This window comes from Rousettus aegyptiacus, unplaced genomic scaffold (genome assembly GCF_014176215.1).
Source record: "Rousettus aegyptiacus isolate mRouAeg1 unplaced genomic scaffold, mRouAeg1.p scaffold_m13_p_10, whole genome shotgun sequence".
In the NCBI taxonomy this organism is placed as follows: domain Eukaryota; kingdom Metazoa; phylum Chordata; class Mammalia; order Chiroptera; family Pteropodidae; genus Rousettus; species Rousettus aegyptiacus.
This window is the reverse complement of record NW_023416285.1, coordinates 21,323,623-21,337,169: the sequence shown is the minus strand read 5'-3', so window position 1 is coordinate 21,337,169 and position 13,547 is coordinate 21,323,623. Positions and strand designations below refer to the sequence as shown.

Sequence of the window (13,547 nt, the reverse complement as noted above, 5' to 3'; positions counted from 1 at the left end):
AAGATTTTAGAAAACGCGGCAATGATTCATTGATCAGCCAGGTTTGACAGCCACCGTGCTAGAGTTTAACAAAGTGAAGAGATTTCATTTAGCCTTTTTTTTTTTTTTTTTTTTTTGCTTCTGGTAAAATAATCTGAATGGTATGAAGGAAAATGCCTTAATTAATGCTGAAGTGTAGAAGGAAAGCGAGTCTCTCACCCAAGGCTGGGGCCTGATGGTACTTGAACTTGAAGGGAAAAGAGATGATGCTCAGTATAACATAGATGGTCTTTTGATTGCTTTGTTCCTTGTCACCATGAGTGTCCCAGGACCTGGCACGCTTCTGATTATGAGGATGTATTCAGATGGTCCAACTATTGTAAGGTGAAGGTTTTGATCCTTCATTTTGGGTGAGATATTTTCTCTTCCAATACAGGTGGAAGAAGGTAATGTGCTACAACCATGAGCAAAGCCAGACTGTAGACAAAGACAACTCACTGACAGTGGCGGGTTTGAGAGAAACACTGAGAATTAGTGTAAAAGCTATAAAGCTCTTCCTTTATAGGAGAGGATGCCCTAAATCCCTACCTGTGCACTTATCAGTATTCGAACTGATCAATTCACTCTATTATCTAAACTAGTATGAGTTAAATTTTGTCTTACTTGCAACCTAAGCCAACTTAATCGATTTATTCATTAAATCTTTATTGAGAACCAACTATGTATTACATACTGTTCTCAGTACTTGGAAAATATAAGTGAACAAAATGGAGAACCTCTCTTCATTATAGTGACCAGTTGCCCAAGCAGTACCACTGGTTGCTAATAACCGGACATAAGTAGCTGCTTCTTGGGGATGTGGCTGCCATAGTGGTTGCACCTGGCCAATAAGTCTAGTAATTTGATTAATGTGACTGTTCATTCAATAATGATTTATGGGAGGCTTATGTACTAATCATATTAATTAAACCATATTATTGTACTTTTTAGGTTCTCCTTTTCTCAGATGGTGAACTATTGTAACTCAGTTTAAATTCTTCCACCTACAGGAGTAATTTAGACTGAGAAAAAAGTTTTACATATTTTAACTTCCTGCAGAAGACTGCCTGCTATGTGTATAAAAGGACAAACATTACTTTTGCCCTTAGTCATAATTTAAATTTACCAAAGTTTACAAAAACATTATTTTCATGCGGATAAAGGTTACTTTGAACTCTGCTCTTCCCCAGTTGGCTGGCATTGTCTCCATTCTCTGTCAAAGCTTCCTCAAAGGGAAGGATTATAAGTATATGTTTCCCTGTAGGAAGATTATAGCCAGGGACTCCTGCTTGGTCAGCATCTGAATGAAGTCCAATCTAGCTCACAATTCCATGTTATCCAACGCCATAGGGGCCTTGCACTTCTGTTTTCCCTTCCAGGGTCCTCAGGTGTTTAAATCCTCCCACCCCAAGATAATGTTCTAATAGCAGTTACTCATACCTTAGTGAAGATTTTACTCAATGTGTTTCTTATCTGGAATATTTGTGCTTTGTCTATTTCTTCTTGTAATAAAAATGGCAAACAGGTAAGGGAGACTTAAGGAAAGGTAAGCATCCTGGCATGCTGTTACATGCCACAGGTGTGGCCACCAACTGAACCTGTATGTTCCCAACTTGTTTCCATTTCAACCTGTCATTCCTTAATGCTATTGGACTTTTTTTTTTTTTCTTTAAATCATTCACGTTCCCTGTTTGATCTATTCTTTGTTTTTAATACTACTTTCTGTCAGTGTAGCCGGACTTAGGAAATTCTCAATGAATAGCCTATTTTTGTGTGTGTGGTTCAAGATCTGTCAAGAGTACATGGTCATTTATAGAATTTTTGATAATAATTATATTCCTTGGGCTATAAATTCTCTATGGAAAACAATTTAGGTTCAATACCACTTCCCCTGTTCAAAATGGAAGACCTCAAAGTGCTTTTGTTTATGCTGACTATATCTGGCAATATTTACCCTAAGATAAATTAAAACAGAAATTTTTGAAATATTTACTGACATAAAAATAACAACTAAAAATCCATAAATAACACATCTTCATTAAAAAAGAATTATTTAAAAAAAGAGGAGTGGCATCATTTAAAATTTTGCAAATCTCTTCAGTATCTCGTTTGATAAAAACAGCTGGAACCTTATTCTACTTTTATATTTAATTGTCACATATCACGTAGCCTCTGGAAAACTCCACGGCATACTAGTAAGAGAACGGGAATGAAAAGAGCAAATAGCATATTAGCTATATTGCCAAGAGTTTTTATCTCAGCTTTTCAAATCCTCTGAAAGAGTTTTAGGGACACCACCCCACCACTTTCTGAGAAACACTGCACTGATAGTTAAACTAAAAGAACTATCAGCGACTTCTCACTGTAATGCCATCTAGAATAGCAAAATGACATGAAAAGGTAAAATTTAACATGCAGTTTAATTTGTTCAATCATGTAGCTTGATACTTACCTGCTCAAGTGTGAAAACTATTAGAAATAAACTTATTCTGCACCTCCAGTTCTGTTGCTACCTGGTCCTCAACAGCGGTTGTGCAACCAGAACAGAATGGTCCTTGTAGGTGGAAAAGGACTTGATCTTAAATTTTTCTTTATACTCATTTTTCAAGGAGTTCCTATCTCTTGCCACGAACCCCTCCAGCAGATAGAGGAAGCTCATACATTCTATTCAAAATCATGTTTTCCATTTAAAATAAAATAAAATATATAATATTACAAAGGAGAAATTATACTAAAATACAGACCACAATGTATTTTTTAATTCAGTTATAATAACATATGGTCTTTTAATAACTTCTAAAATAACAAAATCTAATGAGAGGAAAATAATATCATGTCAAAGTAGTGACATGCCTAAACCATATTTTAAGATATCTGAAACAATTTTAAAGTGATATGAAAATATCTCTGATTTTTATTGTGACCAAGTCAGATATTATTAATTCTGTTTGTTGCCTACATTCAGAGTAAAAGTATGAATGTAATTTTTTAACCCATCTTTTTCTTTTTTTTTATAAACTATGAATTCTAGCCAGAGATGCCTTTTAGATCTATGACCTCTAGATTAAAAAATGTTCTTCTAGAGAGCAGTGGTTCTCAAAATGTAATCCTTAGAAGAATAACATCACAGTCAACTAGAAACTTCTTAGAAAAGCAAATTCTCAGGTCTTGCCCCAGGCCTGCTGAGTCAGCACCTGCAGGTGGGGACCAGCCATCTGAGTTTCAACAGATGTTGCTGCATTCATGTTTAGGAATGACTGTCCAGAAGTTCATTCTACTCAGAAATAAAATGCTTCCTGCATTAAGGAAGGGGCAGGCAAACAAAACACGTAGTCAAGAACTGAAGCAAAATAAAGCCTTCTTAGAAGCCATGCAAAATACCTTGCTTTGGAAAACTCATGCAAGAATTATAGAAGACTAGAAAAATAGGAGGGATTTGAGACCATGAATTTCAGGAGTGGTATATTGTTTCATATTAAACAATAACTTAACTGTGTTAATGAGTATGTTGAAAACTGCTGAGTTTAAGAGTGAAGGTTTTGATTGAATTTGAATAAATGAATGAATGAATGGTTTCATAATCACCTATGTGTTATAGATATATATAGGGGTGGAAGAATAACAAGCAGTTTATATGCTATCCCAACTACATCCAATTCTTCATTTTCAAATGAGAAATAATTAAGATAGAGATATTAAGAAACTTGCCAAAAGTCAACAGTGAATTAGGTTAGGACATCTGACCCATAATCTAATACTGATACTTTCATATATGTCACAGAACAGTAGCTTCACAGCCTGTATTATGCGATTTTTATATACTCTAATCTAGACATTTTTCCAAAAGGTAGAGTGGTTCCTCTGCAAGATTTTATAAACTAGGTAAAGAACTCCCTTAGAGCTGACTGCAGTGTTCTATTCAATTACTTGGAGTGGCAATTTAACTTCTTTACATACTATTCAAAACAGTGCAAGCCCTAAACAGACAAGACAGGAACAATTCTCTTCTAGAAACACAACTTGATACATTAATTGAAATGATGTTACTCAATCCAAAGATAATTACATTCCCAAATACATAAGAACAACAAAGAAAAAGGAAATTGTTTTCTTGAATGGAGACATATAATTCAATGTAACACGTAAAAATGAAAGAAAGAGAAGTTAAACCCGGATGCAGGACATCCTGGCAGTAAATATTCATCATGACTAATGCAGCACACTTCAAGGGAGACACTATAAGATCCATTCCTTAGGAAACTTATAATAATTTCTCATGGCAAGGTTCCACTTCATAAAGCTGTAGATTGGGTGACCAGTTTGCTGTTTTTCTGATTAATTTTTTGTTTCCAAACTTAGCAAACTTTCAAGATCATATTGTTTAAACCCTTTTACATAGCATGTTATCTAAACCCCTCTAATACCAGGTAACATTTCATGTAGATCTTGAAATAGGGAAATAATTCTATAAAAATATAGGTTGTTTTCTGTTTTTTTTTTTTATTTAATGACATATTATAGATATGTGGTATGAATAGGGAAAATTAAAATTATTCATGAAGGCTTTGCTACAGAAGAATATTAAGGTTAAGTTTAAAAAAGATCTTCCACAAAATTATAAAAACTTTTCAAAAATATGTCAAATGGTCAAAGAATATTTAACCTATGCTACATAAATAAGAACAGAGGAAAAGCACAAGTGAGGAGAGGTCAAGGTTATTGTAGGAAATATGTGCGCTGAAATAAAAAATTGTAATGAAAGTGCCTTTGAATAGACTTTTGAGTCTCATGTAAAGGAAAGAATAAAGAAGTCTGGTCAACTGTTGCAGAGACCTGTGTAGTCATAACAACAACAAAAAAACTGTTTTAATGGAATGTTTAAATTAAATGCCTCATGGCAAAAAGTATTTCATGTTCAAAGTTATATATTATGGGTGGACCATTACTGCTACAAACCTTCACCAGATTCAACAATAATTCAGTTAGTATATCTGACAAAATTTAAAAAATCAACAGAATAACTTTGAAAAGTAGGTACTTGAGGGGTCATGAAATCATAGAAAATAAAATCTATAAGCTCTGGATTTAGAAGGAAGTTTAGCAATCCTTTGTTATAATTATTTTTTTTATCACTTTTTCCTTTTTTTTAGCCTTGCTCTTTATTGACTGAACATATTTTTAAACTGTCATCATATTTTCCTACCTTCTCAAGGAAATAGTTCTGAACATAAATTATACTTTATTAATGACTCAAAGTTGTCAGCCTAAAGGAGACATATAACAAATGATCGCATACCTAATGACTTGAAAAACACCTATTTATATGCTTATTGTTCTCATGGGTGAAAAGTCTGGCACATTTTAGCTAGTCCATTGCTCAAGCTTGGTCTCAAAGGCTGAATTCAAGGTGTTGGCCAGCTGTGTTCTCTTATAGAGTTATAACTAGGAATACCCTTCCAAGCTCCATTAGACTATTGGCAGAATTCATTTCCTTATGGTTGCAGGACTGTGGTTCCCATTGTCTTGCTATCTTGTTATTGGGGACTACTTTCTTCATCTAGAAGCTGCACTTAGATCCTTGCCATGTGGCTCGCTGTCTCAGGAATTGATAAAATTTCTCACTGCAAATCTCTTTCGTGCTTCAATTCTCTCTCACTTCTCCTTCTTAAACCTGCTCATAAGATTGGGGAGTTAAACTCATTATATTCACAGCCCTGGGGATTATTCAGAGTATGTATGACAGAAGAATGGAAAATCTTTGAGGTCATCTTAGAATTCTGCCTACCACAGAGTTCTATAGAACAGTGAGAAAATGGTCTTTGAAATCAGAAAGATAGGGTTTTAAAAAACCTAACTGCATCATCTGGTATATAATAGGTGCTTAATGAATTTTTGTTGATTGAATTATGAGTGAATAAGTAAAAGAACAGAGAATGTATAAATGAATGAAATTATTTCGAAATCTATGGCATCATCATCAAAGAGAGAAAAACAAAAGCATCTGATTGAAGGATACTTATGAGAATAAAATGAAATTATATATAAAAAGCTCTTGGCATATAGTTGGCACTAAGCAAATTCATAATCTTTCTACAGCGGCATGTTTGGGCTTACCATTCCTGTAACGACTTCTAGTTCCCCCCGTTTGCTATAGCAGTCTGCTGTTAATAACAACAACAATTCTGATCTTTGCATTTTTGTGCCCTTTCTCATCACTTTTTTCTTCTTTTTGCTTCGCTCCTTTTATCAAAGTCTGATAACACCGATAACCAATCATGGTGTGTTCTTCCTTATGCGTGGTAAATTGTATCGATAAGGAAAATAGAGAGTTATGGCAGCAAAAAGTATTTTTTACATGTATTTGTTAAGCTATGTGTCAAAAGTAGGCTCTGGATCTCTTCCATGTTCCAGAATCCAGGACAATGAAACGGCCTTTGCGGGGACATTGCTGCTCTCAAGCAGAGAAGAGAAACATGGTGGAACCACTCAATGGGTCGTGAAGCTTCTGCTCATGCATGGCACTCAGATTTTCTTGTGTACCCTAAATCATATGACCAAGGGTAACATCAGTATGATGGGAATGTATAATCCTCCCACAAACACAAGCGGCAAATATTTGATACACTCGGTCATAGTTTAGTGGTCATCCTGGCACAGTCTCCCATTTTCCATTCTGCTGCTCATTTTCCTTTTATGTTCACAGTTCTATTGTCATCAGTGTTGTTGGTTTGTGTTTTGTGATGCTTTGTGAAAGGGGGAATATTCAGCTTCTTTCAGTATGTATCTCAAGAAGTATATTATTTTAGTAAAATCACGACTAAAAGTATTCTGAAAAATATCACCATTGTTTTTAAATAATCATAATTCTGAGATTTATTTTTAATGTTTGTTAGCCATTACAGTGTATGATTGGGTTTATAGTCTATTAATGGACTAGATTTTAAAATGTACAGTAATTAACTTCCAGGAAAGGCAGTTCATCTTTGTGATTGATAACGTATTGATAAACCATAACAATACTATATTTTGTCTTTCAAAAATTAGAAGGTAATCCTTTAGAAATCACATAAGTCAGTAGCATTGATTGGAATGTGAAGTGAGTCAGAAGTACAGTTTTTCTATAGTACTGTCAGTAGTTTATACTTTCAATTTCTATTTCTAGACAGTTTCAAAAAATTGCATGCATCGGTTCCAATGATCAATAATAGATTGATTTATTATTTCTGTTGTTTCGATTGAAGAAAGAGGAGGTACAGTGTAACACAATGACCTGGATAAATACAGCAGTTTCTATATACTTTTCTTCATATCAAATGGGAGTTACATATTTGAGAATATGAGAGCAGAAGTTAGCCACGAAAACTTGTACTACTGTGTTAACAATATATTAACCATAGGACAAATTATGCCCTCTACCCTACAACAATTTTCTAATTTTTTGAAAAGAAACATGCAAAACAGTTCTTTGACAACATAAAGGAATTTTTCTCTAGTCTTGGAGATTTCCTTAACTTTACCTGAGACACCAATGCCCTCTTGTGGTCACATGTAGACATTTACAGTGACTTCCTTTTTTTTTTTTTTTTTTTTTTTTAACTTTTCTGGCACAGGCAGGGCCTTTCCAGTGAAGCAAGGCCAGGGTCACTCATTTTTTGAGGCCTTCAACATGTGTAAAAATAACCAAAAATAAGCATAAAAATATAACATAACATCATGCATTTTAAAACTTTTTAGCCGCCAAAAAAAAAAAAGTACAATGCAACATAATGTCGGTCTCGGAAATGAGAGAAAAAAATCAAATCAAAAATATTAATTTACAGTGTATGATTGGGTATGTAGTCTATTAATGAACCAGATTTAAAAATGTACAATAATTAGCTTCCAGGGAAGGCAGTTCATCTTTGTGATTGTGGCACAGCTCTTTTCATGAGGAGACATTAATGAAACTCTATATTTGGTTCCTCTGTTAGTATGAGGCCTGGGTCAAGGGTTCCTTCTTTCTAACAATTCCTGGCCTCAGCTCCCAACCCCACCCTGCTTAGTTTTGTGAACAGATAAATTGTCTCAAAAGACCATTATAAACTCAGGGGAAAAAAAAGGCTTTTGTATTTAGTATAGCACAGAGTCTGCTGTGTTTCTTCGGTTCTGTGCTACTCTTCTGTGTTACTCTTGATTCTGTGCTAACCATGGAAAATTAAAATTAAGAGAGTGCTTTGGACAGGAAGTAAATCTAGTAGGCAGTGTCCTTAAGCTTCCACATGGATAAGCATCACTTGAGGTATTCACTAAGAATAGAGATTCCTCAGGACTACAGACAAAGGTTCTGCTTTAAAGGGCTGAGTCGTGGTCAGGTAAAACTGAATTTTAACACTCCAGGTTTTTTCTGGATCCATTTGGCTAGAGGAATGATTCTTAAACCTGGCTGCAGAATCCACTGGGGAGCTTTTAAAATCTGATTTTAGGATGAATTGTAGAGTACTTCAATCAAATTTTTTTCAGGGTGGGGTGCAGGTACCAACTGCTGATTTTAACACACACAGACAGTTTGAGAACCACTGGGCTGGAGCAGAGAAGCACAGGTGTCAGAGCTCAATCGCCCTAAGTCTACCCATGACACACCGAAAGTTCAACAAGGTCAAGTTTATGGACACTGCAATGAAGGAGATTGCATGCCAAAGGAACAGTGGTATCTCACTAAACAAAGGCAAAGACAGAGTTATTTTAGGATATATGAGTTGGGTGGAGTTAAGTGTTTAGATGAGCTCAAAGGAAAGCAGAGTTTGTGTAAATAGATCAACCTCAGGTCTGCACTGCAAAGTGGACCCAGAGTCTTGTTTTCTTGGAAACATTAGTGTTGAGATAGATTTTCAATTCGTACCCAGAAAGCCTTTATCAGAAGTTCTGTATGTGAGCTGAGATTGCTTTTCTGTGTCTAAGTGACTTAGACAAGAGAGGTATATTGCTTTCTTACTGATATGATTTCAAACAGCAAAGTTTCTGATAGTCTGTGATTTTTGAAAACAAATTTTCACAGTGTGTAAAAAAAAAAAAAGGAGCAGTAACTCAAAGAAGGGGACACTTTATAGCTGCAGTATGTTTTGGGGAGAAATATTGAATCTCGTCAACTTTGCAGCTGGCTTAATCTGTGTCTGGTATTCCATTCTGATAAATGGCAGGGCAGATGTTTACAGCCAAGCTAAATTTTACCTTTTCAGACAACATCTGCCTCCATAGAATTGCTTTCAGAAAGAAGATGGAACAGGAGAAGAGGATCCTAGCACATGAGCCTGTAGATGTTATTTATGCATTAATTCAGCAGACTCATTGAGTGTCAATTATGTGCTGTGTCCTGTGTGGAGTACTGCAAATTCAGTGATGAGCAAAATTCAGTCTCTGCCGTCAAACAACTTACATGCTGGTTGGAGAAAACCACAGATAAGTAGACAATCACAGCAGTGTATAGAAGTGTTGCGACTAGGCTTAAGAACAGGTACCATAGACACTGGAAAAGTATGACACAAAGTTATGGAAGAAAGAGAACTATTGAGGGTGGCGGGGGGTGGCTGGGGCAAGGAGCCAGGGGCAGAAATTTAGAAATACAGGTAAAAGAACATTAAAAACAATCATCTGAGCTTTAGTTCAGGCCCTACCACTGGATGGTTATCACTGTAACTCTGAAATGTAGTTTTCTCATTTGTAAAGTAAGAATAACAAAATCAGGTGATACTAAAATTAATTATGGTATGGCTATGAAATAGTATTTATGTGGCTCTTCGAACATTTCAAGACATTGGAAAATGCTCACAATTTAATAAAAGACAGTAATATTTTAAAGTGTGTATATAATACAGAAACAAAAGTGTGTAGGTTGCTATGGGAATATCAGTCAGAATCTCAACATGAAAAACACATGATACACTCACGTTAAGAGTTTAGAGGAGGATTTGTCTCAAAAGAGTGGGCAGCGCTGTAGGGGGACCACGAAGGAGAGTGTAATGACAGAGCTGTTATTACCCCAGACCTGAAGCGGCGAGAGAAGGACCAAAACTCGGAAGAGAGTTGCTGAGAGAGAAGAGCAATAGGTGAAGGACGCAGCCTGGCCACAGTGAAGTCGAAGCGAGGAAGAAAAGCAAACAGTCTAACTCACTCCCCTTCTTCCTCCCAGTCTCCTGCTGGGGCTCTAATTCTCAAACCCAGCAGAAACCAGAGGCATTGCTGATGTGGTCCACCCAGGTCAGGCCAGTAGGTGCAGAGCAGGGTGCACAAAGGTGGGGCATGAGTGTGACACACCGAACACGAAAGGCACAAGCCCTGTCTGGGACTGAGTCCTTTGATTACCTAAGAGAGCGGAGGCGCTGAAGAGATGGCCCATTATTTTCTGTATATACCTTCATATTTTCCTACTGTTGCAATAATACAGGCATTTTCTTTTCTAATTCTGGTGAAAAATGCTCATCAGAGTATTTATGTGAAGAAATGTGTGGCCGCGAAGGTATGTAAATGAGTGTATGTGTGAGAGAGAGAGGAGGAGGTGAGAGAGCATGTGTGTGAGAATGTGTGTGTATAAAGGTGTACAGATAAAGCGAGATGAGGTGCTTGCGTGTATGCATGTGTGCGCCTGTAAATGTGCATGTTAGTGAGTATATGAGCATATGAGATGCATTCACGAGGTGCGCATGTGCGTTTGTAAAAGCATATGTGAGAGTATACAAGTGGGCCTGAGACTGTGTGTGTAAAGGATATATATATGGGGTTGTATGTGAATAAGTGTGTGTGAAAGGTGGGAGTGGGGTGTGCAGGAGGGTGTGTGTTTGTGACAAGGTGAGTGCATATGAGGATGCACAGGTGGATGTGAATCCAGCTCACTCATGTTTGTAAGGGATATATGTATATATGTTCGAAATGTTCTTGCTAGAAGTGTGGGAGGGGATGAGTGTGTGTGAGTGAGTGCTTATGGGGGTCTGAGGACATGGAGAAGGGATAGAAGATGTGTGTGAGCAAGAAAGAGGTGAATGAGGGGACATGTATGAAGGGTTTTCTATATTAGTGTGTGTGCAGATGAGCACACATGTGAGTGTGCTTACATGTGTAGAAGAAATATTTCCTTCCAGGAAGAAAGGAAAACTGGAAGAAAATACACCAAAATGTTTATAGGAATAATCTCTAGGGTTGAAATAAGAGGCAAATTTTATTTTCTTTACTTTTTTGTTATTTTGTAGTCTGATAAACAATGAATATTTCGGTCTGTTTTCTTTGAAGAACACATGAAAAATATTGTACATTTCTGGAAACATGTAACAACAAAAATCTTAAATAATAAATGTTTCTTAATTGGAAGGTTTTTTGGAAATTGAAACCCCCTTTTCCATTACATAACCAAATAGATATCTAAGTCAGCCCCTGGTTCATTTGTAGAAGGAAATCTTGACTTTGAATTTCAGAACCATATAAATGTTTAGTTTTTCACATAATTTCATTCATTTTCAGGTATTCAATAATTGAAACCAATCTCTACTGCTATTTGCAAGCCAAGGCCCTGATAATTTTGTGTTAATGAGTTGGTAAAAACTATTGTCATATCCCATTCATATCACCCTGTTTCAGGAAACTAAGGGGTTTTCCAAAGGCTCAGATTTTATATACTAGGCACTAATAGGGAATATCAATGATGGAGAAGTTTTGGTAACTACTCTTTTTTCTTTCAGTTTTGTAGGTTTTTTACATTTTTTTCCCCAACAATGAGCATATAGGGCTTATGTAATAAGGTTTCTGTCAAAAGATTTTAAAGCAGAGGTTTCACTTCTATTTAGGTGAAAGAGCCCCAAATTTTTTCACTGATACTTCATTTCCTCTGTGCTAGCCTCATTCCACTAATAATAAAATATGAGGTTTTCCCTATTCCAGACATTTTATTAAAAGAAAAGTTTGCCGGCAGTTAATGGCTGAAGTGTTATTCTATTTTTAACTAACTTAGAGCTTGTCTGTTTTCTTAAAGCGATTTGCCGTCATCAACATCAAGTCTCTGCAGCCCAGTTTATGCCGCCTTGTTACCTGTGGGCTCCACCTCTGCATGTAATGAGAATTAGTTGCTTGGAATCCTGGGTAACTATTTTACTTTTATGTAGACAGAAAACAATGTGTTTTTATCTATATCGTTATTGTAAGTAACAATAAAAAGGAGTCTGTATATCATATCTTTCCTTTACACACAGAAAACAACCTCGGCTATTAAACTGTGAACAGAGCAAACTCTTTTAGAAATGCTATTAAGTTTGACTGAACCCAAGACAATCACGCCCCCAGAACGTAGTATGTCACTGAACCCTTGAAGGAGCACTCCAACCTAAGAATGCTTTTTACTGCTCCACCACTTGTCTCAACAGCACACCTATCAAATGGATTCACTCCGAACAACATTACTTGGAAACTGCTAGTAAAATGTTGACAGAAACAATCTTAAAACCAACGACGACCCTTAGTCTAGGGCAAAAGAGAAGAGCAACGCGGCCTTACTCCGCCGGATCGAACCACGGCTGTGGTTCGGTAAACACTCTGTTTTCCCACTTGAATCTGAGCTCTTCGGAAAGATCACTCCTGCCGATCTTGCGGAGATGACGGGCCAGCAGGCGAAGTTTGTCAGTGGAATTCGGGAGAGATTTTTTCCAGAAGTCAAGACATTCGTGGATCTGTTCTGTGAGGTCATCTGGGTTCTTCAGTCTGATGAGCTGAATGGTGCTGCGGCGAAGAGGGAGGGACGAGGAGAGAGCCGTGGCGTTTTCTTCCGAGAGCTCGTCCGCCAGCCAGTAGAGCAAGTTTTCCCACAGGGCTTCTGTCAGGCACACGTGCAACACCAGGCGTCAGGGCTCTGTCCTGGAGCAGGGGTTCACCTAACCCTCCTCACCTGTGCACAGGACATCTAAGGACTCTCCAGTTTGGCCTTTGAGCAGGGAAAAGATTTGGGACCACAAGGGGAGCCAGCTGAGAGCCTTGAACTTCTGGGGTCTTCTGAGGAAACCACCTAATTGCTGAGGGTTAGAAATGCTTCTCAAATTTTAACTTCCATAAGGCCTAGGAGGGCTTATTTAAAATCGTTTTTAGGTTCTGCTCTAGATAGATTAAATAGAACTAGGGTCAGGGTAAAACTTAGCCTTTTTAGAAGCTCCAGGTGGTGCTGACCCTGGTTGGTCTCCAACCATACTTTGAGTAGCACTATATTAAAAGACATTCTTATGTTCAAAACATACCTCTCCTAATTAGTGCTAATCTGATCCATAAATTATATCAGCAGCTGGGCTGCCCTCACACACACCTCCAACTACAGATGCACACAGACTCACCTAGACTCACTACGGAAAGAGCAGTTGTGGGAGGTCCTTTACACAACACCTAACCCTGGCCTCTGGACTATTTAGAACCACAAATATCTCCTCTGGATATATCCCGTATGTTCAGCATACCTCTTCCCTTACCCCGTGACTCCTGTCTACCACCTAAACTCGTGTTATTGTTTTTTTCATCGTGTAACTCGG

At 37.1% G+C, this 13,547-nt stretch overlaps 1 protein-coding gene across 1 annotated transcript in view; it reads right to left on the bottom strand.

The window, feature by feature from the left end:
- Positions 1-7,627: 7,627 nt before the first annotated feature.
- DTHD1 (death domain containing 1) overlaps positions 7,628-13,547 on the bottom strand; it is a 56,992-nt gene continuing 51,072 nt past the window's right edge. The window contains exon 10 of the mRNA XM_016140734.2: positions 7,628-12,847. Coding sequence (XP_015996220.2) covers positions 12,528-12,847 — 320 coding nt within the window. The 3' untranslated portion in view covers positions 7,628-12,527. The remainder of the gene's footprint in view (positions 12,848-13,547) is intronic.